Source organism: Crassostrea angulata, chromosome 1, assembly GCF_025612915.1.
Source record: "Crassostrea angulata isolate pt1a10 chromosome 1, ASM2561291v2, whole genome shotgun sequence".
NCBI classification, from domain to species: domain Eukaryota; kingdom Metazoa; phylum Mollusca; class Bivalvia; order Ostreida; family Ostreidae; genus Magallana; species Magallana angulata.
Window position 1 is genome coordinate 13,762,607 of NC_069111.1, and position 25,650 is coordinate 13,788,256.

Genomic DNA, 25,650 nt, shown 5'->3' on the forward strand with positions numbered 1-25,650 from the left:
AATTTAAAATTTAAAATTTAAATTAATTATTCAAAACAAGCTATTTTTTGGGCACATTCCAAACTTGCAATTAAACCACTCACACAAGTAATTAATTAGTTTCATTTAAAATATGAAATCGGTAATGATATCTTATGGAAAATGTCGGACCCTAATGGTGATTTCGAATATAAATATGACGCTCAGACAAATATAAAAAACCCAGATGTTGAGTAAATTGCATTTTGAAGCTAATTTGGTTAATAAAAAATCGGAAACATATTTTTATATTTATTTCGCAAATACAATACCATGAATGAATGTATTTAATGATGAACTTTTCCTGCCATTTCCACAACACACTACAAATGGCTTTAATATTAGCTTATTGTATAGAAACTGTTTTTTTGATAGCTCAAACAGTATCACCAACGACGACCTTTTCAACTTCTGTCGACACTACAGCCAGTACAACTAACAAAAGTAATTACTGTTTATTTTTAGTTTTCTTCCCCGAGGGTGTAAAGTAAAAATTTCTGATTGCAGTTTGTTCCTCTGTCCCATTGTAAATTTCTTAACGTTTTCGACTTTTTAATGAAAATAAACAAAACTTGTTTTTTTTAAATGAACAATAATGTGCATATAAAATATTTCCGACTATGATAAAATATTAAAAACCCAGATGTTGAGTAAATTGCATTTTGAAGCTAATTTGGTTAATAAAAAAATCGGAGACATCTTTTTATATCTATTTCGCAAATACAGTACCATGAATGAGTGTATTTAATGATGAACTTTTCCTGCCATTTCAACAATACACTACAAATGGCACTTTGATTTGCATGAAAAAACCCAAAGAGCCATAGAATTGTGCGCTGATAAACATGAAACGACACAAGAAAACACTACTGCATTAGATATAGTTCCTTTAAAAGTAACAAAAAATGTTTATAATTTCATAAATATATGATAATGCTTTAATGTGAAAATATATATGTTTTTTCAGTAGTTTATGCCATTTACCTCTTGTTATACCCCCGCTCCGAAGGAGAAGGGGGTATACTGTTTTACCCTTGTGTGTCTATCTGTCTGACCGTCAGTCCTTCTGTTTGTCTATCCCTAACAAAATTTCTGTCGCATTTTTTTTCAGCAAATATAGATTGCAGATGCTTGAAATGATAACACACTATTTGTGTAGGCATGCCATATCGTAGTATATATTTTTGTACCAATCGGACGTCAATTTCCTGTTAAATGACGACTTTGTTTATTTTTAGCCTAGATTTTCAAACAAATTTTGGTCAAAAATTTCTCAGCAACTCTTAATAGCAGATGTTTGAAATTTTAACACACTATTTGTTTAGACATGTCATATCGTGGGATATAATTTTGTGCCAATCGGACGTCAGCTTCCTGTTGATGACTTTGTTTTGTGCCAAAATTTTCAAACAAATTTTTGTCAAAGATTTCTCAGCAACTATTTATTGCAGATGCTTAATTTTGATACACTATTTGTTGAGGCATGCTATATCGTTGGATATATTTTTGTTTAATCGGACGTCAACTTCTTGTTAAATGACGACTTTGCTTATTTTGAATATCACATCAGAGCGGGGTTATTACTAGTGAGCATTGGCTCAAATATCTTGTTTTTTATTTCATAACCTTCATTCTGTAGCTCCCCTGTCAACATCACATCCACCATTGACAACAACAACAACAACAACAACAACAACAGGTATTATTATACCTCATTATGATAATTCTGTGTAGCGCCATTCTCTCACCAGAGGTCGTGCTACACAAGCTCCGCTGCTCACACATCTGTCAACGCCAGATTTGCACGATTTTTGTTCATTTACAAACTGAACCGATGGGCAAAATATATTTAAAATCGATGCATTTTACTTCTTTTATCTAGTAATAGGATTGAAAGTAAATCAATTCCAGTATTTAATACTTTTAATCATATTTATTTCAAAGTTGCTGGGAGAACTATTTTGTGGAGGTAAAGATTAAAATCTGATCACATGATCTAGTTTGACAGATGTTTAAAAGTTTTGAAAAATCATTCTCTGCACGCTCCCGACTCATTGTCGATTTTACACAAATCAACAGCAATTTAATCCCCTACGATAATTTTAAACTTGCTCACAAAGTATTTACCCGTAAATATCTTACCTTCAAGTTGATTATACGGGAGAAGGGAATCAACAATGCCATGTGCTCGCCATGCTTGTTGCTAATATGATCATGCGACAGACTATTTTTCCGGCGTTGACAGAGGTGTAAGCGAAGCTTGTGTAGCACAACCTCTGGTGAAAGAATGGTATATCGCACCATATAACTGGTCTAGAGAGTCACGTGATAGCGAAGAAACCGTCATGGGAATTAATATCATAATCCACCAATTCGGAAGTCTCAAGATTTTTCATTTCAATAAATGAAAAACTTGTGATGAGCATTTGAAGTTATTGAACATCAATAAATGAATATTCAAACAATAATGAACTCTAGTCTCGTTCAACCAGATGCTCGGCTGTCTCTGTTGATCTCCAACAAGGAAGAGAATGTGTACACCAGGACACGTGATAGCTTGATGACGCGACATCTAAACTCTGCTTGTCGGAGATTAACGGAGACAGCCGATGGTTGAACGAGACTTTATTGAACTCTGGCGTATGAATACATACGACTGTAAAAAAATCTAAATTGTTCGTACTATTTAACATCTGACTATTTTCAAGGCATTCATAAATAAGTTTCTTAAAAACCAATGCTTCAAGATACAATACATCGAATTTATCGATTATTTTCAAGAACTAAATCTTGTCAGCTGTGATGATTTGTGCTTAGGTCCAAACACTGTTTCACATTCGGTTTGCCAGAGTAACTTCATAGGAGAGTTGATAAAAATCAACTCCCAAAAATGAACCAATTTAGGATGACTTTCTTCTTTTACTTATCAAAATGGATCTCAGAAGGATCATACATTAAAAACAAAAAACACACACAGGTCATCTTACATTTTACCGAGTTATGATGTCAGATACACACCCAACTCCTGAAATGTGATAGACTATTTTATGGTTAATTTCCTTATAAATAATATAAATTTAAATAAATGACATAATAAATTGATAAAAAAATACAAAATGAGATTTATTTATTAGATATTCATTTAAAGACATATAGTCATAATTAAAACCAGATATTTACTCAAATATAGCTGATTCAACAAAATTCAGCACATAGTCAAATTGAGGACAATGTTTTTTGAGATCAAATACATGTACCTAGAATATGTATATTTAAAATGAGTAATAGTTTGAGAAATCATTGTTAATATTTACTAAAATGTATATATAAATGTGTATAAAAAGGGGCGGTGAGATTATGTTAAGGGGTTCTTTGTCATTTTCATCTAAACAATTTCATTAAACATCTTAAAACTTTAAACATTAAGGTACGATGTGGTTTCAATGAAACTAACCACGAAGAGGTACGTTAGACAGAGACTGATTTGATTTAATGATGATTATTTTTCACACTCGAATACCATTGTCACCATGTATGTCTGTCAACTGGAAAATACAATTGTATTGATTTTTATGGATCTAATCATGGATGTGAATGCTTACCAAATGATTACAGCGACAACAGATACAGCTGTATTCCCACAGATGTAGCGTGCTCACACAATGAATCCATTAGATGCAACGGGAACAACACATGTGAGTGTTACTGTTCTCAGGACTCACAGTGTCATAACTGCCTGGCTGGAACCCCAGGCTTCTGTGTCAACGAGAAATGTGTCTGCGCAACGATTGTTCTGGTGGTAACAAATTTTACTGCCTGAAGAATTTTCTGAGCACACACAGCGAATCGAAAATATGCAATCAAAATGAGAGATGCGAATGCTTTTGCGATATAGACACCGACTGAAAAACTGACACAAGGTCATTCGAAAAATTGCACAATTTGTGCCCGTTCCATGTCTTTCTTATGGACAAACATTGAAAGTTCTTACTTTACATAAAGATTGCTTATGAACTAAGGATGTGTCATGACCTTGACCCAAGGTTATTTGGGCAAGATCAAAGTCACTGGCAAGAAAAGAGTCTGATTCATATCTTTCGTATGGACAAATATTGGAAGTTTTTAATTCAAACAGAGATTGCTATATATCCTGAGGGTGTGTCATTACCTTGACACAAGGTCAATTGGGCAGGTTCAAGATCATTGTTTGAAAAATGTTTAACTCCTGTCTGTGTCATGTCTTGTATTAATGGAAATAATTAGAAACTAAAATTTGACACAAACCTTGCCTGTGTCAGGCCACATAAAATGATTTTTAGATTCTCATCCCCGCCCGTCTTTCTGAAAAAGGCGGGCTGTCCTGACGTACTTTTTTTTAAATGTGTTGATTTTTTTTTCGGAAAATTAATCAAGCTTGGTGTACCAGAAATTCAAAATGTTAAATTATGGCTGCTTGACATGTGAATTATCCTATGATCCCAGTCATGTTTGTTAACATAAGGATGCAAATGTCTTGTTGCATTAACAGTTAAGTTGAAATAAAATGGAATTTAAAGAATAGAAATTGGTTTGTATACTCATTTTAGCTTTTACAGTTTAAATAAAGAGAGCAGTTGTTATTTACAGAAAATGGACGGTGAAATAGATTCTTCCAATATTTTCTAAAATAGAAAAAAAAAACGGAGATATGATTTTTTCTTAGCGGGGGTACAGTACTTCTAGATAAACTTCGAAATAATAAACGGCAGATTAAGGATTTACAACTTTTTAAATTTTTCGAAGATCAAAGGCAAGAAGCATCGTAAAATACTTAAGGTATGATTTTCTGCAGCTGACATCTTCGAGTTTAAGTAGGTCTCTTTGTAGAAAACAGTAAAGGCAGTTGAGTCTTCATCATGCTAGAAATACATGTACGGGTTTTGGATCGATTTTAGAATTCCTAATGATTATTATACATACGTAAGATTATTTTTGTTCCTTATTTTATAAATGTAGAAGTAGACACGGTTTTATTACTTTAAATACTGTAGAATCCTTATTTTACGCGATTACTTAAATCTGCGAGTTAACTCTTAGCATCAAATCGCGAGAATATAAAATCGCTTAATATTTATCATAGTTTCATTCTTTTACATCTAAGCGATATTTTAAAGTTCGCGAGATGCGCTTCTCCAGATTTTACGCGGATATTAATTTCTCGCGTTCAATAAGAAAATGAAAATTCTCATTTTCAATATTGTAAAAGGAAAGTATGATTAAATTAGCAAAACTTTTGTCTTTCTATCAAGTTTTAGTTGAGTAAATATCTATTATTAAGGCACTAAATGGTCAAATGAATCTAGTGTGCATAGATGTTTTCAAAATTGTTTCTTTCCATTATTATTAATAATAATAAACATAAATACATTATTGTCAGATCAAACAACCAAACCCACTACAAGAACAGGTACGAATTATTCAACATGTCGCGTTATCGCTACCCAGATAATTGCATGATCCAAAATATTTACAGGCTAAATTGTGACAAAAGTTATACATAGTTTATCAATGAAAATTAAAACTTAAAGTTGATGAACCTCATTTAAAAGACTTTGTAATGTAAATAAGCCAGCGTGTCTAGATTTTGAAGCAAGCTTGTTCAGCTTTCTAAATAATCAAATTGGTCATAAACCTGTATATAAAGCACTGTAACTGGCTAACCAACGACATGAACAGCTTCTATTGATCGATCAATTAAGGACGTTGTTTACTCAGGGGTTGAGTTCTCAAATCCGGATTGTTAAAAAGTTCAATTTCATGAATTAAATTTGAAATTTGTTTTAAATACAAAAAGTATTTATGAAATGAATTATTATTGACATAACAATCGATATTTTTACTAAATTATGGAATAAGGCTCTGACAAAGTTTGACTTTTAGCAAAACAGAGGAAATTCGGACTAAATTTTCAGATTTTGTTTTCCACTGAAATATTTTTGGTAGTACTATAATATTTATAGTTAAGATTTTATTTGTTAGTCAACATAATTTGCATATTTCTGTTGGTTTTATCTTGCTTTTTCGTTTAGATAACTGTATGGTACACACTACAAAAATTTTGAAAAATGCTTCAAAATGATAAAAGACACCATATCTCAAAATTTTGATCATTGACCTCATATAAATTTTATGCCGGCAAAGAAAGGTCCATATACTCAGTTTAATACCATAAATGTTTAAGCATTATCATCATTCAGTTTTCTGTTATATTGAATCAAAAATGGGTAGTAATTTGAAAACTGATAGAGGAAATTCGGACTAGAATATCTAAAAAAAAATTGTGAATGAAAACTAAATGCTTTGTATCTTTTTAATGTCACTACTATTTATAAACTGTATTTCATTTGTTAAAGAGTTTAGCAATTAGTATTTTTTTCACAATTAAGAAAATCTCAATCATAGTGTAAAATTTTTATGGATTTTTCTTAAATTTATCAAAAAATATTCAATGGCCATTTACTCAAAAAGTAGGTCATTGACCTACTTTTTTGAAAGTGAAGAATAACAATACCATATAAGGTCTATAACACACAATAGTTGGTTCTTCATTATCATCAGTGGATTTTTTTTTCATTCTGAGTAAACGTCATCCTTAACTTAAAATAAATATATTTTTTTTTATTAGCAAACTAAGCAATTTTTCTTGTTTTCTGTAAAAAAACCAAAATATTTTCAAATGAAATCGTAAAGCTTATATAGGTCTTTGAAGATGAAATCATAATTTAAAAAGAAATTCCCTTTACAACTATATATATATATATATATATATATATATATATATATATATATATATATATATATATATATATATATATATAGTTTTTATATTGAGTTATGTAACGATAAAACATGGTAAATGTAAACCAGATATATTTGCCATTATTATAAACATTGATTGTAGACCTCTCTGTTTTCACAATTTGTTTGAAATTATTTCATTTGAATATATTAAACTCTTTCAGTTATTATTTCCATTGTCCAATTATATCATAAACGGCTTTTCACATCAACGATAATAAGATATTTACAAAAAAACAATATTTTAAACTGAATCTAAATAAAAGCTGTACTCATTTTTTAGCCGCCATATGTGCCTCTAGGATGGACTGTAACCAACAGAACACCCATGCAACGTTTTTGAGCTTCACCATGCCGTGTCCTGTGGACCATATTGACTGTGTTAACAGCATGTGCTTCTGTAGTATTGACAAGGTAAAAACTAGGTTTATATTAAAAAAAATTTGTTACATATTTTTTGATGATAAAAGAGAAAACTTTTACGGGATATTAAATATGCAGTTTAAATGCTTTCATGATATTGAAATCAAGATGAGGTAAATGAATGGTTCCTACAGTTTTTGAAATTTAAGAGATAAAATCTCTGAATGATCCTTCAAAGCAATAATTATAGCTTTGTTTGATAAGGCATCGGTGCATAAGTTTTTGGCAAACGCAATAAAAAAAGTTTTAAACTGTCATTTCATGAAATATAAACAATGAAATAAAATTAACAAATCTTTGAGTTTTTGTCCATTTTCGACTATTAAGATATAAACAAAATATCTAGAAATACTACAGGTTCTCAAAAAAAAAGTGCATACAAAATGTTCCTCTTTAAAATGACGTTAATTTCAAGATAGGTATCCAGGTTACTTTTCCCCATATATAATTAAGAATGTTAAGCAATTATATTATAGTTTCAGTTTTAACATAATTTCGTTAAATCCCTATGTACAGGAAAAGATATGTCAAATCAATTATGACACCTTAAATGATCTAACTTCAAAAAGACATTCGGAGTACATTTACAGGATCGTGACCTGAAGATATCTCACGCGTCACATGATTTCGTTGCACACATATCATCATATTCAAAATGAGTGTAATTTTAAAATTTCAAACTATACAAATTTTAGCCAAAAAATAGCTTTTAAAAATATTTGAAGACGTAAAAATAGTAAAACTTTCAGTGGGATTCAAACTCATGACTTGCAGATACGTTGTAAACCCTCTTCCCCACTGTGCTTTGCTGTTTGGTGACTATGTTTGGAAAGAAACTACTCATATAATTACACTTTATTTAATTGTTTATTTCGATATAATATACGTCACAACATGGAAGTGTCCCGTACCACCTTAAAGCCAAATTTTGCAAGAACTTAATCTCTTTTTTATGCATGTCCAAATAATAATGAATGCATATCTATGCAAACTGAGAGAAATCAATAAAAATTTTGATATTCAAAAGGCTTAAAATCTATTTTAAATCATACTGGGACTAAATTGACAAATTGTCTATCTAAATTGCAAAAAAGGTCAAGAAATTATTTATGCAGCTTCATACATATTTTTTTTTTCGTAATCTTTCTATTCAATCTGATCTTTCTGCATATAACTGAAAAAGATATTTGATGAAATACTTTTGCTTGATTAAAAATATGAGCAGCAATTTCCAATCGGGCTTAGATTGCATTTTAGGTGCAGGCTTAGATTGCATTTTAGGTACAAAAAGGTCCAATCAAATGCGTCGTTACTCAGAAAGATAAATACTGACCCCACCCCTATTTCTTTAATTCTTTAAGTATGTTTTATCTTCAGATTTTAATGATACAATTCTCAAGAAATTCTCGATACAACAACATTGAGGAGTGAGATACCTTAAAGACTATTTGTTGTTTAAGAAAGATTGTGATAGAGATATGAAGATTTATTCCACTATCTCCAGAGGGGAACGTCCGAAGGGAACTATGATTTTTAGCTCACCTGAGCTGAAAGCTCAAGTGAGCTATTCTGATCACATTTTGTCTGTCGTCCGTCTGTCCGTCCGTCTGTCTGTCTGTCCGTAAACTTTTCACATTTTCAACATCTTCTCAAGAACTTGGCACAAATCATCCTTAGGCAAAGGGGATTCAAAGTTGTGAAAATTAAGGGCCACACCCGTTTTCAAGGGGAGATAATTAGAAATTAATGAAAAATTTCGAGAAATTTTCAAAAATCTTCTTCTCAAGAACCAGAAAGCCAGGAAAGCTGAAACTTGTGTGGAAGCATCCTCAGGTAGTGTAGATTCAAAGTTGTGAAATTCATGACCCCTGGGGGTAGGGTGGGGCCACATTGGGGGGGTCGAAGTTTTACATAGGAATATATAGAGTAAATCTTTAAAAATCTTCTTCTCAGAAACTAAACAGCCAGGAAAGCTGAAACTTGTGTGAAAGCATTCTCAGGTAGTGTAGATTCAAAGTTGTGAAAATCATGTTCCCTGGGGGTAGGGTGGGACCACAATGGGGGGTCAAAGTTTTACATAGGAATATATAGAGTAAATCTTTAAAAATCTTTTTCTCAGAAACTAAACAGCCAGGAAAGCTGAAACTTGTGTGGAAGCATCCTCAGGGAGTGTAAATTCAAAGTTGTGAAAATCATGACCCCTGGGGGTAGGGTGGGGCCACAATGGGGGGTCGAAGTTTTACACAGGAATATATAGAGTAAATCTTTAAAAATCTTCTTCTCAGAAACTAAACAGCCAGGAAAGCTGAAACTTGTGTGAAAGCATTCTCAGGTAGTGTAGATTCAAAGTTGTGAAAAATCATGATCCCTGGCGGTAGGGTGAGGCCACATTGGGGGGGGGGGTGTTGAAATTTTACATAGAAATATATAGAGTAAATCTTTAAAAATCTTCTTCTCAGAAACTATTCAGCCAGGAAAGCTGAAACTTTTGTGGAAGCATCCTCAGGCAGTGTAGATTCAAAGTTGTGAAAAATCATGATCCCTGGCGGTAGGGTGGGGCACAATTGGGGGGGGGGGGGTTGAAGTTTTACATAGGAATATATAGAGTAAATATTTAAAAATCTTCTTCTCAGAAACTAATAAGCCAGGAAAGCTGAAACTTGTGTGGAAGTATCCTCAGGTAGTGTAGATTCAAAGTTGTGAAAATAATGATCCCTGGGGGTAGGGTGAGGCCACATGGGAGGGGGGTGTTAAAGTTTTACATAGGAATATATAGAGCAAATCTTTAAAAATCTTCTTCTTAGAAACGGATCAGCAAGATGATTCTTTATAATTGTTAAGACTTTGGCTCCAGGACAATTCCTCGGCCTCACAAGAAGGTTCAGAGTTTGATGCAGCTAAATATCCCATATATAAACAATTGAAAAGGATCTTTTTGAAAACTGCAATACTCAACATGTGATATGACTATAAAATTGAGGCAGGCAGCTATTTTTTTCATTAAAATCTTTTTGTATTACTGTATTGAGTTATTGCCCTTGATTTATTGATTCTTGATTATTTTAATTAATGCATCCACTGTTAACCAATTATTGTGATGATTATTTTTATACAATAATAAATATTCAATGTATATAAGTTGTTCTGCATAAGTAGTTTTGGGTTAGGCCGGATTAGTTTGTTTATTTTTGATTTCCAATTTTTAGATACTATGAATTATTTTAGGCCGGCACATATATACGGACAGTGTCTCTTGCATTACAATGTGAGACTGTTTGGGGTGAAACTTGAACAGGTACGGATAGATTGAGTGTGTGGACACCCCTGCTCTATCTAATCTTTGTGTTTTCTAACCTATGAGACAGAGTGTGCACTCTTTCCTGCCCTGTATCGCATTAATACAAGTGTGCGGTCATACTTGCTTGTGGTGGTTGTGGCGGAGCACTAGTAAATGGTCATCTCTGCTGGTGTTCTGGCCTCTCTGGCGCAAGTGTGCGGCACTCCCTGCTTGCGTTATGTTGAGCTGTTGGCGCAAGTGTGCGGTCATTCCTGCTTGCGTTTACGTTGGTACATGTTGAGTTGCGTAGGTGTGCAGAGATACCTGCCTGCGTAACGTTGAGTCCCTATACATGTGCAGGAGCGGTATCTAAAGTCTGCTCTTGTAAATATTGGCAGCAATCAGGGCTATCCGAGTTCCAAGGGGGAAAAATGGATTTTATATATACAGGATCTACATGTATTATTGTACATTGTCCAGATTATTTGTACTATGACTCCATTAAGCTGACTTTATCATACCTATTGTTCCTCAGGTGAGCGATGTGGCCCATGGGCCTCTTGTTTTTCAGAAAAAATTAAATTGTTATATCTCCCTCACCATCATGCAGTTAATCGTTAATTATGCCTAACGACAGGTGAAAATATAGAACAAATCAGGAATTTTTTTGCAATTTGAACTATAATTTAAATTTTCTTCCTATTTAAACTTGATGTACGTGCATGCAAAAATAGCTTAAAATTGGATTGATATGACAGTAAAGTATGACTCTTAATATTTATATATATATATATATATATATATATATATATATATATATATATATATATATATATATATATATATATATATATATATTATCTCTTGTCGAAATCCCAAAAAATGAAAAGAAATCATCTGAGGCAGGTATTTCTTTTTTTTATTGCAATAGCTAGTACACGCATCACATATGTTTGTTTCACCTTTAAATTATTATTAAGTAAAATAAGGCGCGAGATCACTGTGGCGTCTTTACTTAAAATATATAATAATCATTTGTTTACCTATCTCAACTCAATACAAAGGAATGGAGGCATGTCAAAATCTTTGGTGTCACCAAACCGTGTGCTATACTTAAAAACGTGTTTTCAAATCTTAAGGCACCCACAGGGCGAAAAACAATCTTTAAGCAAGTCCTTAAAGGTGGCTTAAAGGTGACTTAAAGGAGCTTAAAGGCTATACAACCTTTAAGCCGCCTTTAAGTCACCTTTAAGCAAGTGCTTATAGGTCCTTAATGTCCAAACTTCTTTAAGCCACCTTTAAGCCACCTTTAAGCCATCTTTAAGCATCTTTAAGTGGCATTTACGCTCTCTTTACACTGCCTTTACACTGTCTTTAAGTGGCCTTTAAGTCAATATTGATCAAGCTGAACAATAAAAACATATATTAAATGCAAAAGCTCTTTTATAGGGATGGGAGGGGGTCATCCGAGTGATAATATAATTTCCAAGGAAGGGGGGGGTGTTCCAGGCGGTTTTAATCGTCGCTCCATTAAACACAAATCGCTATCATCAGCACCGCTCCGATGGACACAGATTGCCGTTATAAAATTCTTTATAATTTTTGGGGGGTTTCAAAATTATTGTAGGGATGAGCGCAGTCTCTGTATCTTAATATGTGCATAAAACTAATTAAAGTATGTTTGTTTCCTATTATAAATTAATCGGTGAAAAAAATCTCTCTCTCTCTCTCTCTCTCTCTCTCTCTCTCTCTCTCTCTCTCCTCTCTCTCTCTCTCCTCTCTCTCTCTCTCTGTTCCTCCGGTTATTAAACAAAATAAAGATAATGAACCAAAATGCATGATTTAATTTGATAACCGGTTTAAGGTTTGTATTTTTTTTTCTCAATTTTCATTATTTCTAACTTTAGATCTGCTAGATACATGTTAAAGATGTAAAGACTCTCAACTGCCTTTGTTATATCGGGCAGGATATTACTGCTTTGTTTGTCTAGACATAGTTTTGTTCGTTTGTGTATATCTAATTAGAGTCTATTGTTTGTCCAACTTAAGAAAACCCCTGGAACTAACACAGAATATACAAGATATACACAACAGTTGTGTCGTGTGCCCAGGTGCATGTTTGTGTATATCTAATTAAAGTCTATTGTTTGTCCAACTTAAGAAAACCCCTGGAACTAACACAGAATATACAAGATATACACAACAGGTGTGTCGTGTGCCCAGGTGCACGTCAGGGTTTCTAAAGGCGTTGAATCTTAGTATGTACGAGTATACGATAAGTCTAGTGAATAAAAGTTAATTTACATTTGTAATTCATTTTCAAAGTATTATTTCCTAGCTCTGGGTTTCAAAGATGTTACGTCTACAAATTAATGATACATGTAGGTAAGAGTAAAATCTTGAGGCTAATTAATTAATGTACCGGTGATCATAAATAGGGGTTGATTATTTAAATATATGTATAAGGGTAAATATGTCAAATATACCCGGCCTGGCACATCATACAATTGTATATACAAGTCATTTGCAATTGCCACATGCAGTAAAAACGTCACCGGTAATTGGTAATTTTGTTTGTTATGGAATTGATAGTTTAAAAATCATGTACATACAATTACATGTAAATATTTAAACATATTGGAACGGCGCCGCAATCATGAAAACTGGGAAATTGCGGGAAATTGAACAAATACCCTAATAGTATCAATGCATTTTATAAAAGAAATGATTTCATTTTCTTTCTTACATTTTTATAGCTATAAATTAGATGAACGTATATCTACTCGGTTTAAATTTATTAACTAAGAAAGCCTACTATAGTGAACCTAACGGTTTCCATTTAGGTATAATATATTTTTGTTCACTGAAGACCAAGTTCCGTATTTCATTCTAAATACACGCATGCATGTAATTTATAAATTAGATATAATTGATTGTTACAAACTGAATGGTTTGTCAAAATCTTTTCAAGTAAAATCATTCAATTCAGTGATTCAATATCCACTGATATATAGGATATAAAAACGCTCATATATATGTAAGTTGCCGTGGCGCAGAGGAAATGTGGTGATGCTAGTAAACTAAGGGTCCCGGGTTCAATTCTCGTCGTGGCCGGTTTTTTTTTGTGTGTTTTTTTTTTCATTTTTCTTTCTAGAACAAAAACCGTTTTAATACCTTTTCTTTCATAAAGTTAATACATTTTGTTGGAAATTAGGCACAATATTGAAATAAAATTTTTTTAATGGCTTAAAGGTGGCTTAAAGGTAGCTTAAAGGTGGCTTAAAGGTGGCTTAAAGAAGTTTGGACATTAAGGACCTATAAGTTGTCCTTAAAGGTGGCTTAAAGGTGGCTTAAAGATAGTCTTTAAGCTGCCTTTAAGCCATCTTTACGCTTTCTTTAAGCCATCTTTAAGCAACACATATAGCTTAAAGGTAGCTTAAAGGTGACTTAAAGATCGTCTTTAAGCTACCTTTAAGCATCTTTAAGCTATCTTTAAGGAGTACTTAAAGATGGTCATTCATCCTGTGACCGTAAATTACGTGTTAAATATTAGCCATTTTTGGCATAGCACTATGGGAGAAACATTAGAGGGGATTAAGGGATGTTGTCAAATTTTTTTTTTGATGAATTTGTAGGTTTAGCTCGTTCTTTTTCCCGTGCTCGTTCTTTTTCCCGTGCACACTAGTTCTTAGAGCTCGCTTTGCTATCAATATTAAAGTAATAGGCATCCTCTGCATTATGAATTCTAAAATGTGGTTTTCATGCGATACTATTTAAAAATGTTTAATATTTGATACATATCAAAATATTGTCCCTTTTCGTGGGGTGGGATATGATTAAAAATTAACGATGACAGAGAAATATGAAATTTTGTTGCCCTGACAGGTGATTGTCTGGAACCGGTCGGATAGTGCGTTATATAAAATTATTTTAATGAGGTAATATTATATTCTTAATGAACATCATTCTTCTTTAGATAACAACAACTACTCGGGCATCGAGCACCACAAGTACGTATGCATTGATTATTAGAGCTTAAGAAAGAGTAAAACTCTTCATAGAAATGGATTAAATTTTTAATAAAATATTCTTCAAAGAACATGGAGAATACATCCTGTATGAGGCAGATGGTACAGAAATCTAATAGAGGTGTATTAGTTTATTTGTACTATTAAATGACCCTGGTGTGTCGAGAAGGGCCCTTTATATAACCAGGCGGGGTTGAGCAATTTACAAAAACTGAATTCTAAGAAATTGGTGCAGAATTGGTGACAATTTTTTTTTTATAAATTTCATAAATTTCTGCATAATTAATAACAGGTATTTATTCAGGGGGCATTTCTTATTGCATAATTTTTTTCTTAGAATATGTGATTCTGTATCTTCCTCACACTAACTAATTCAAAACATTTCTAATTTTTTGTAAATTATAATGTGTTATTTTGTAGATATTAACATTCGTATGTCTGTTTAATATTAGCTAGCTGCCTGTCCATTTTTGTTCGACCTCTGTCTGTCCTTTTGTCAATTTCTTTACATTTTCGACTATTTTATGGGAAAAGATAGCTTGTTTTATTCCTTAATAATTCGAGTGTGCATTAAAGCAAATGCTGGATTAGATAAAGAAATATCTATTTATAAATGAAATTGAGATGTGACCATTTTACTACTTAAATATCACAATGCAATGCACATGAATTTCTAAACTATCTTGTTTGTATTGGTACTTTCATGAAAAAAGATATTGGACTTGTATGATGATTTCGATTATAAATTCGAAGCTTAAAGATGAAAAAAGCTGTTGACAAACTGTTGACGAAAAGCTGTTTTATGGTAGATTCAACGCCCTGTCAGCAAATACAATCTTGCATGGTGTCACGTTTTTCATACTTAATGTTAGACCAAGATTAATCACCTAAATGTCTACGGATTTTTTCTGTTCTTTCCCGATTTCGACAGAGAGCAAACGGCGGGTGCGACCGGACAGCAAATGATACTCACTCCTCCATGGAATCTGATACTACCTCGAATTTTTTTTAAGGTCCGTAGTTTCTCTGCTCCTGTTTTGTATTTTTCCTTTGGACATTTGATTTTGGGCACTGTTCTTTATCACCACATGCCATGCCATGCCATGCCAAGTAATTACATTTTGAAGCTTATTAAGTTTAAGAGGGTTTGAGGATATCTTTTTATATTTATTATGCCCCTCTTGGAAGATGGGAGGGCATATTGCTTTGCTGCTGTCTGTCGGTCAGTCGGTCGATCGGTCGGTCCACCAACAGTTTCCGTTCATTTTCTTTGCAGTGGATGAACATATTGAAATGAAATGTATGGAACGCCATTGCTGCCTTAAGGTCAATTTCATATTATATGAACTGGTATTGAATTTATATGCAATAGTAATATCATTATATGCAGTGCTAACATCAGTACATGCAGTGCTAACATCATTATATGCAGTGCTAGCATCATTATATACTATAATTTCACCATTATATTCAGGGGTAAAATCTTTATATGAAGTGGTAACATTATTACGTTATGTCGTAAGATCATTATGTACAGTAGTTTATTCATTATATGCTATGAATAAATCTTTATATGATATGATAAACTCATTTCATACAGAGCTAAACTCATTATGAACTATTGTTCAATCGTTATGTTATATGGTACACTCTTCATGTGCAGTTGCAACATCCTTTTATGCAGTGCAACTTCTTGATATTAGGTGATAAGTTCATTATATGCAGTACTAACATCATGTTATGGTGTATTAAAACCATTATGTATGGTGGTAAAACCTTTATGTATTGTGGTGAAAGCTTTACATGCAATTGTAATTCCTTTATTATATGTGACAATTTTATAATATGCCGTTGTTGAGTCATTATATTATGAGGTCAGTTCTTTACATGATGTGATCATTTCATTATATGGAGTGGTAACTTCTTTATATGCAGTCGTAACTCTTTATGATGATGTTGTAAACTGGTTCTCGCTGAAAAGTTTTAATGGGGAAGAGGTCCAGTTTTATTTTGAAAAAGATGCCGCATTCATTGTGACGATGCATATTTCCTGGTAAACTTGTCGTTTGTTTTGAAGAGAGAGAGAGAGAGAAAGAGAGAGAGAGAGAGAGAGAGAAAGAGAGAGTTTATCTGTCCTTTAACATCGATATCATAATATCAATCATTGAACCCATTTTTTGTGAAAAATCGAATGTATTATTAGTAGAGTATGCTTTTAATCTAAGAGTTAAAGAAATTACAAAAAAATGAAGCAAGCGTTTTAAAATCAAAGTCGAAAGACCTTTGTTTCAATGTACCAGGTAGATGCTACTCCTCGCTGATTAATGCCTCCAACACAAAAGGAATAGACAGATTTTTATTCATAGACATAAATAAAAATTATTTTTCATTTTTCTTAAAATTAATTTGATTTTTAGGAAATAATAAAGAAATTGGTTGGTCTTAACCTCTTTTTATGATTGTTTCATCCACCGTATAAAATTTACGCTCACCGGGCATGTATTTTTGTATTTTAAATCCTACAAAGACGGCGTTGCAGTTCCTGTGCTATTTTCCATAAAGCTGTTGCAGATATCTTCATATCATTTTTATAGGACCATTTTATACGCAGATCAATACAAAATTTTCGGGGGGGGGGGGGGTGCTATGAATACTGAAGTTTGCCGAAGGGGTGGGGGAAGGTGGGTCCGAGGCAAATTTTTGGTAATTTCATGGAAATTTTAAGAAATTTTAATTTTTCTGGGGCGGGGTCCTCCCCGCGACCCACCCCCACCAAAGTTCAAGACCCCCATGCATTAAACAAATTGTAAAATAGTTTCACTGAAAAATGTGACTGGTTTCATGGCATATCCGATTTTTGTTTCAAAGAGGCATATTTTTAAAGATTAAACTTCGAAAAAAAACCTCCGAAGTTAAAAAACGGTGTTTTAAATCTTAGCAAACTTCATCGTGTCTAGTATAGCCGAGTGGTTACGCAGGATGGCCGAATAATCACCGAGACTAATTGATTGGTATTTTTTAAATTAATTTTTGAAAAGGTAATACCCCTATTCCGATGGTTTGGAAAATAAATGATGTCGAGATAAATAAGTTTCAAAACGCTTGTCATTGTAATATTTTACATGTGTGCTGATTTTTTCAACGTTACCGACTTTGTTCACATTATAAACATTTGTAGCTGCAGATCTGTAGCTCTCTGGTTGAAAAAATTCGGATAAACAAATTGTCTATCCGAATTTTTTCAACCAGAGAGCTACAGATCTGCAGCTAATCTGTAGCTCTCTGGTTGAAAAAATTCGGATAGACAAATTGTCTATCCGAATTTTTTCAACCAGAGAGCTACAGATGTGCAGCTAAAACATTTGCTGCTGAACGAGGAAGTAACGCATTAATCGATAAAGTTAATGTATTTTATTTTTTTTGTTAAATATGTCGTTTTCAAAATATATATACATATTGTTCGACATCGTTAAAAGCAAGCCGTGCAATAATGTATGAATCAGCAAAATACGGATAAAACAGTTTGTTCCAAGCACCACGGTTTATATGGATGCTATTAAAATTATTTAAATAACAATCAAGAGCAAAGTAACTCCTCAATTTAAACGTTTTTGAGGAGACAGAATTAGATTTATTAATTCAAAAAGCTCCAAAGAATTACATACATATTTAAAAAACGATAGCAAGTAGAAATCAAATTGTTCTATGTTAATATCAAGATACATAAATTGATCTTCCTAACTGTATGCGCGGATCTAGAAGCAGAGGGGGGTATTAAATTTCTACAAAGTACAATCATTTTTTGAAATTTATTTTACTTTTAAAATTAAACGCGTACTCTACTAAAAATTCATTCGATTTATCACACATCGATGTATCAAGAACAGAGAATCTCTCTCTCTCTCTCTCTCTCTCTCTCTCTCTCTTTCTCTCTCTTCAAAACAAACGACAAGTTTACCAGGAAATATGCATCGTCACAATGAACGCAGCATCTTTTTCAAAATAAAACTGGACCTCCTCCCCATCAAAACTTTTCAGCGAGAACCAGTTTACAACCTCATCATAAAGAGTTACGACTGCATATAAAGAAGTTACCACTCCATATAATGAAATGATCACATCATGTAAAGAACTGACCTCATAATATAATGACTCAACAACGGCATATTATAAAATTGTCACATCATATAAAGGAATTAGAATTGCATGTAAAGCTTTCACCACAATACATTAAGGTTTTACCACCATACATAATGGTTTTAATACACCATAACATGATGTTAGTACTGCATATAATGAACTTATCACCTAATATCAAGAGGTTGCACTGCATAAAAGGATTTTGCAACTGCACATGAAGAGTGTACCATATAACTTAACGATTGAACAATAGTTCATTATGAGTTTAGCTCTGTATGAAATGAGTTTATCATATCATATAAAGATTTATTCATAGCATGTAAGGAATAAACTACTGTACATAATGATCTTACGACATAACGTAATAATGTTACCACTTCATATAAAGATTTTACCCCTGAATATAATGGTGAAATAATAGTATATAATGATGTTAGCACTGCATATAATGATGTTAGCACTGCATATAATGATGTTAGCACTGCATATAATGATATTACTATTGCATATAAAAAATATACCAATTCATATAATATGAAATTGACCTTAAGGCAGCTATGGCATTCCATAGAAATTAGGTATACAGGTTTATCATGATGATATCTAGGTCAAGTTAGATATTGGGTATGATCGAGCAATTTTCGACAGAGTTATGGCCCTTGGACTTAGAAAAATTCCAGTTATTTGCAGTTTTCGCTCATTTTTTCGCAATGGATGAACATACTGAAATGAAATATGGTATACAGGTTTATCATGATAATATGTAGGTCAAGTTAGATATTGGGTACGATCGAGCAATTTTCGACAGAGTTATGGCCCTTGGACTTAGAAAAATTCCAGTTATTTGCAGTTTCCGCTCATTTTCTTTGCAGGGGATAAACATATTTTTGGTATACAGGTTACTCGTGATAATATCTAGGTCAAGTTCGATATTGGGTACGATCGAGCAATTTTCGACAGAGTTATAGCCCTTGGACTTAGAAAAATTCCAGTTATTTGCAGTTTCCGCTCATTTTCTTTGCAGGGGATAAACATAATGAAATGAAATTTTGATATACAGGTTTATCATGATATATCTAGGTCAAGTTCGATATTGGGAACGATCGAGCAATTTTTGACAGAGTTATGGCCCTTGGACTTAGAAAAATTCCAGTTATTTGCAGTTTCCGCTCATTTTCTTTGCAGGGGATAAACATATTGAAATGAAATTTGGTATACAGGTTACTCGTGATAATATCTAGGTCAAGTTAGATATTGGGTACGATCGAGCAATTTTCGACAGAGTTATGGCCCTTGGACTTAGAAAAATTCCAGTTATTTGCAGTTTCCGCTCATTTTCTTTGCAGGGGATAAACATATTTTTGGTATACAGGTTACTCGTGATAATATATAGGTCAAGTTCGATATTGGGTACGATCGAGCAATTTTCGACAGAGTTATGGCCCTTGGACTTAGAAAAATTCCATTTATTTGCAGTTTCCGCTCATTTTCTTTGCAGGGGATGAACATAATGAAATGAAATTTGGTATACAGGTTTATCATGATAATATCTAGGTCAAGTTCGATATTGGAAACGATCGAGCAATTTTCGACAGAGTTATGGCCCTTGGACTTAGAAAAATTCCAAATACTTGCAGTTAATGTTCATTTTCTTTGTGGATGTTGCCAGGGGGGGGGGGGGGGGGGGTGCATAAGTGTTTCACAAACATATCTTGTTTTGTAAATACTTTACCGTGAATAAACTTATCTTATTTTATCACGATAATTTACATGTATGTAATTTAACGAGTAATGTAGTCTTGCTGCCATTTCAACCACACACTTTGCAATTTGACCTGCATGAAAATATAAATATTTACATTCCACGTGTTTTTGCTTGTAAAGTTTGTTGAGAGCTACGACAGTTATAACACTGTATTGCACACAGGGTACTCAAAGGTTAAAATGACGAGTTTAATTATGACGTTACAAACGTTGAACGCTGTAAACTGCAACGCCACATGCGAAAATCAAAGTTAACGCTTGTGGTTCTTCCATTAATATGATCTTAACCTAAGGATAAGATGGGAATTTTAAGGCATAAATCACATTTGCAAACAAAGCATGAAGTTAAAAAATGTAAATATAAGCATTAAATCATGATTTTTTGAAGTATACAGTTTCATAACTGCAGCGATGTGTGCATACAAATTTTCATGACGCGCTAACACGCGTTACTCAATTTGTATACACACACCGGTGCAGTTACGAGACTGTATACTTCAGAAAATCATGAATCAGTGCTAAATTATACTAAATGGAGTAGAACAAAGGAATATATAATTTTATCGTTTTGTCGTCCTTGTGAGTGTTGTAAAATTTCTTCATTTTAATCTTCTCCAAAACCATTTGGCCAATTTCTACCAAACTTGGCACAAAGCATCTCTGAAAGGGGGAGGGGGGGGGGGGTTCAAAGGTCTTTCAAGTTTGTTAAAATGAATGGAGATACACTGTAATAAGGAAAGACAGAAATAAGTGGGGTCTTTTCAAAAACGAAATAGCCTGTAATTTCAAAACTTGAACATTAACTTTCATTTAGTTAGTTTAAATCATGCAACCTATGGCCCAGGAAGGGTCCTTACAGGGGTTCAAAGTTCATGTCTGAAATAAGTAAAGAGCAACACTTTGATAATTCTAACATGAAGAAATAGACGGATAAATTTTGTAGAAATAATGTACAAAAAAAACTCTTAAATCAAATTATATGATGATATACAGCAATCATATGATGACATTTTAAGGTTTTAGACTATTTTGCACGGTCATCAGGTTAAAAAATAAATTTTACTAAAACAAGAATTGTTTAAATCGGCAGCAAAAATTTTTCAAAGAATGTTTTTATCACTCGCGATGGAAACTTAGTTGTTCTCAGTAACTGTGGATGAAATGGAAGAGTTAAAGTTTTTCCCAAAATTATTTGTTTGATTTTTTTTTAATCAATGAGATCTAGAAAATTCACTCCTATTGGCTGAATTACCGTTATTAAGACATTTATAACAATAACAAAGTTAAATCATTTCATTCTAGCATTATCTAACCCTAAAATTGAATACTTATAACGTTTGAAAATTATATTTTTCATTTCTTATGGGGATAGATCAAAAACTCGTGACTTGGTTTACCTTGTGTAAATTCGTTTGTTCTGAATTCATGATGCGATCATACACTGATTCCAGCCGACGTTTAAAAACCCAATTGCAAAAAAGTTGTTTTTCATACCTGACAAGAAAATTGGATCTTAAATATATAATGTAAATATTTTTTCAAGCTTAAGTGATACAATGGTTTTCCAATCAATATTATTATCCGAGATTAATAGATCAGAGAAGCAAGACTTTAATTGATGAAAAAATTTATTTAAATGAGATAAAACATAACCACGTCATATTGTTATTTTAGCAACAACACCAGTGCCAACAACAGAAGCGACAACAACACCAACAACAACAACAACACCAGTGCCAACAACAACAACACCAGTGCCAACAACAACAGCGACAACAACAACACCAGTGCCAACAACAATAGCGACAACAACACCACCAACAACAACACCAGTGCCAACAACAACAACACCAGTGACAACAACTACAACAACACCAGTGACAATAACAACGGCGACAACAACAACGGCGACAACAACAACACCAGTGCCAACAACAACAACAACATCACCAACAACAACACACCAAACGTCTGGTAATTATAAAGTTGAAAACATATTTTGAGTTTGTTTCTTATAACACCCAGCTATTTTTCATCCAATTATATACTGTGTACTGATGATATCTTTGAAATCCCGACGTTATTAATACATTTAGTCATTAAATTGCATCACTGTCAGAGTTGTTAATGAATGCCTCTTTTGTCAGGTTGTAATAAATCAGGAAGTAAACCCTGTCCATCGTGTGACGCCAATCTGAACTGTGTGTGGAATCAGACATGCGCAGATAGTGAGACGTGTATGGTGAGAGGTGTTTTGGAACACGGCTTTCAGTTCTCTGTCCATTGTATATTAGTAAGTAGCTCAGGTTCTCGACTCATTATGGTGATACTATCTGGGTATATTCTTGTTGGAGGGGGGAGGGGGCGTCTGTTATAGATAGGGGGCATGATCGATTACTCGATAGCACCGATGCCGAATAGAAGCTTAGGCTTCAAAACAAATATATTCATATTAAATACATGCATTTGTTTTATCGGAGACAAGATCAAGTGATACATGTAGGAACCATTGGATCAAAAAATAAAGAGGATCAGCTAAACCTAATCTTAAATATTTTAATATGAGTTGTTATCCCGTGCAGGCGCGGGAAACAACACTTTACACATTAATTGGATTTAACTCATCGAAGTTAAATCGGTTTAGCAAAGCTAAATATTTCCACCATAATAATAACCCTCCAACCCTTAGGGACCTTTACGCATATTAGCTGGTGATCGCGTGCACCTTGGGATATAATATGTTTAAGTATTCATGAATAAGGTATAATTTTTTACAGGTGAACAGCTGGTCCCAAGGTTCACCTTGTATTCTGTATTCATTTTAATATCAAGCAGCCGTGGCCATTATCGCCAATAAATGCAAAAGACTCACATATAGTAATTTGTTGTTTAATTTTTTGATCACGACATCTACGTAAGCAATGTTTTGTCTTTGATAATGTGCCTTGTATATTTCTCTTAACCTATTTTTTAAACATTAAAATCACAAAGCAACTTCTAGGTCAAATTTTCGCTATACCTTTTAGACTGTTTAAAATAAGCTTTCTTTAAGTAAATTTATGATAAAAATAAAATAAGGGGAGGGAATTATAAGACTACTAGTCTGCCAGTTGTATAAAAATGCATGTTATCAGAACACGCTAGAGCATGCATATTTATTTGTATATTTTAAACCAAAATTGTCCGATCCAAGGTATCTGCCCGATGCATGATGAACTCGCAGTACGCTTTCCGCAATGATGTTACTCAACCTGCGTTCTTGGTTATCCCGTTCCTGAAAGTTCTTTCCATCAAATCTAAAATCGCGCGATCAAGAAACGAATTGGCTCATTTCATTTCTTCAAACTTTGTCGAATCTTTTTTTTTTGTAACTCTAAAAAACTCCCTCTAAATATCTTCGCTCTTTTCGTAATTATTCAATTTTATTTCATTGCAAGTATGAATTTTTTCTCATTTTATTTACTCTTATTTTAGCTTTTTCATACTTGTGTATTGAAAATAAAAGTAGGGTTTTAAAAAATTTCATAATCATTACTTATCAAATACACTCAGCAAAACTTCTAAGTGTTAACCCAAATAAAAAGAATAATTTTGAAATTACGCAATAAAATAATGTGAAATTTTCAACATTTATATCTTCTCATCAATAGCACAGATAAAACAAAACCGATTGGAATCGTTTACCCGTGACGAAACGTCGAAAGATAAAATTGGTATTTTTCTGCGCATTCTTAATATGATTATCATTATTATTTGTTTGATTTTAGTCTTTGTTGATAGTTTAAAATGAAAACCACTCAACATGGCCAAATTTATCACTGCAATCGCAGTCAGAGCCGTTGGAATATTATTGTCTGCATTGTTTCCTCAACAGATCGTATTCACTTTAAATTTGCTGTTTGTTTTGACCTCGACTTTGTTTATGATATTAAGCAATCCGAAAAAAAAACCGGTATTTTGATATAATTTTTTTTATTTCGTAAGCGTAATATCATTTCTATAGGCAATTTAAAACATCAAAAAGCTCAGAGCAAAATTCAACCAAACCGGAAGTATAAGTGATATATAAGAAAGGTCAACATCTCGGATCGCAACCTGAGGTCAGGGTCAATGCATCGTTCTTATCAACTTGAAAGTTAGGTGGAAATCAGTCACCCTGACGGCTAGACAAATAAATGTGCTTATTTCATATGAGAACTGGGTGAACACTTAGAAGTTTTGTTGAGTGTATGATTCAATTATAGTTTACAGACATCATCTCACAGGTGTTGAAATACAAATTGTGTATGCAGTTACCCTGGTACAGGTGTTTCGTAGTTTTTTGGCAAGATGTCTTCATTTATATGCATGTATAGATGTTGTCGAAAATCCTGTGCTTAAAAGCTTTTCTGTATGACATGCGATTTAACGTTTCAGAGTTCAGATTGCCATTTAATGAATTTTTTATCCAACTACACCGCGGAGATCTACTGCTGTGACGATCGAAGTTGTCTCCAACGTTATCTCGGAGTTTGATTCTGGTGAAAATTGTTTTACCATTTGAAATAAACCACATATCTTTTGTATCTTAAATGTGATTGTTGTTTATGGTGTTGATAAACTTGCAGCAACCAATAATATTCATGTAAAAAGATTTAAAAGATTCGAAAAAGAGGCCATTTAAATATCCTCTATGAAACAAATTGTAAATTTTATTCTTGATAAAACTGTATTATTTTGCATAAACATGACGGTAAGCTTTGAATCAAGTACTTATTCGACAAATCACAGTGTCTCTCTCTCTCTCTCTCTCTCTCTCTCTCTCTCTCTCTCTCTCTCTCTCTCTCTCTCTCGTTTAACGGTTTCAATAACGTTTATATACTTAAGAACTTAAGAAAACTTAAGAAAAATTGTACAGATTCTAAAAAAGATTATATATTTCCCCCATTTCTTCCCACACTTGTTTTATGCTAAATGCTGATGTCTTCTGTTAACAAGAGGCCCATGGGCCACATCGCTCACCTGAGCAACAATATGTGTGATAAAATCAGCTTCACAGAGTCATATGGAAACTATCTGGACAATGCAGTTCTCATGCAGACCCGGTATAAATAAAATTCCATTTTTTTCCCTGGATATTAATATCTTATTTTTATAATCAAGTCCCTTTTCTAATAGGATGAT

The 25,650-nt window shown here is 33.1% G+C and overlaps 1 protein-coding gene across 1 annotated transcript in view; it reads left to right on the forward strand.

Moving 5' to 3' along the window:
* Positions 1–25,045, forward strand: part of LOC128170083 (mucin-2-like) — a 34,025-nt gene extending 8,980 nt beyond the window's left edge. Inside the window, exons 8-14 of the mRNA XM_052836079.1 lie at positions 394–462; positions 1,658–1,717; positions 7,139–7,269; positions 14,532–14,565; positions 22,162–22,461; positions 22,635–22,780; positions 24,904–25,045. Of these exons, the coding sequence (XP_052692039.1) occupies positions 394–462; positions 1,658–1,717; positions 7,139–7,269; positions 14,532–14,565; positions 22,162–22,461; positions 22,635–22,780; positions 24,904–25,002 (839 nt within the window). The 3' untranslated portion in view covers positions 25,003–25,045. The remainder of the gene's footprint in view (positions 1–393; positions 463–1,657; positions 1,718–7,138; positions 7,270–14,531; positions 14,566–22,161; positions 22,462–22,634; positions 22,781–24,903) is intronic.
* The last annotated feature ends 605 nt before the right edge of the window (positions 25,046–25,650 follow it).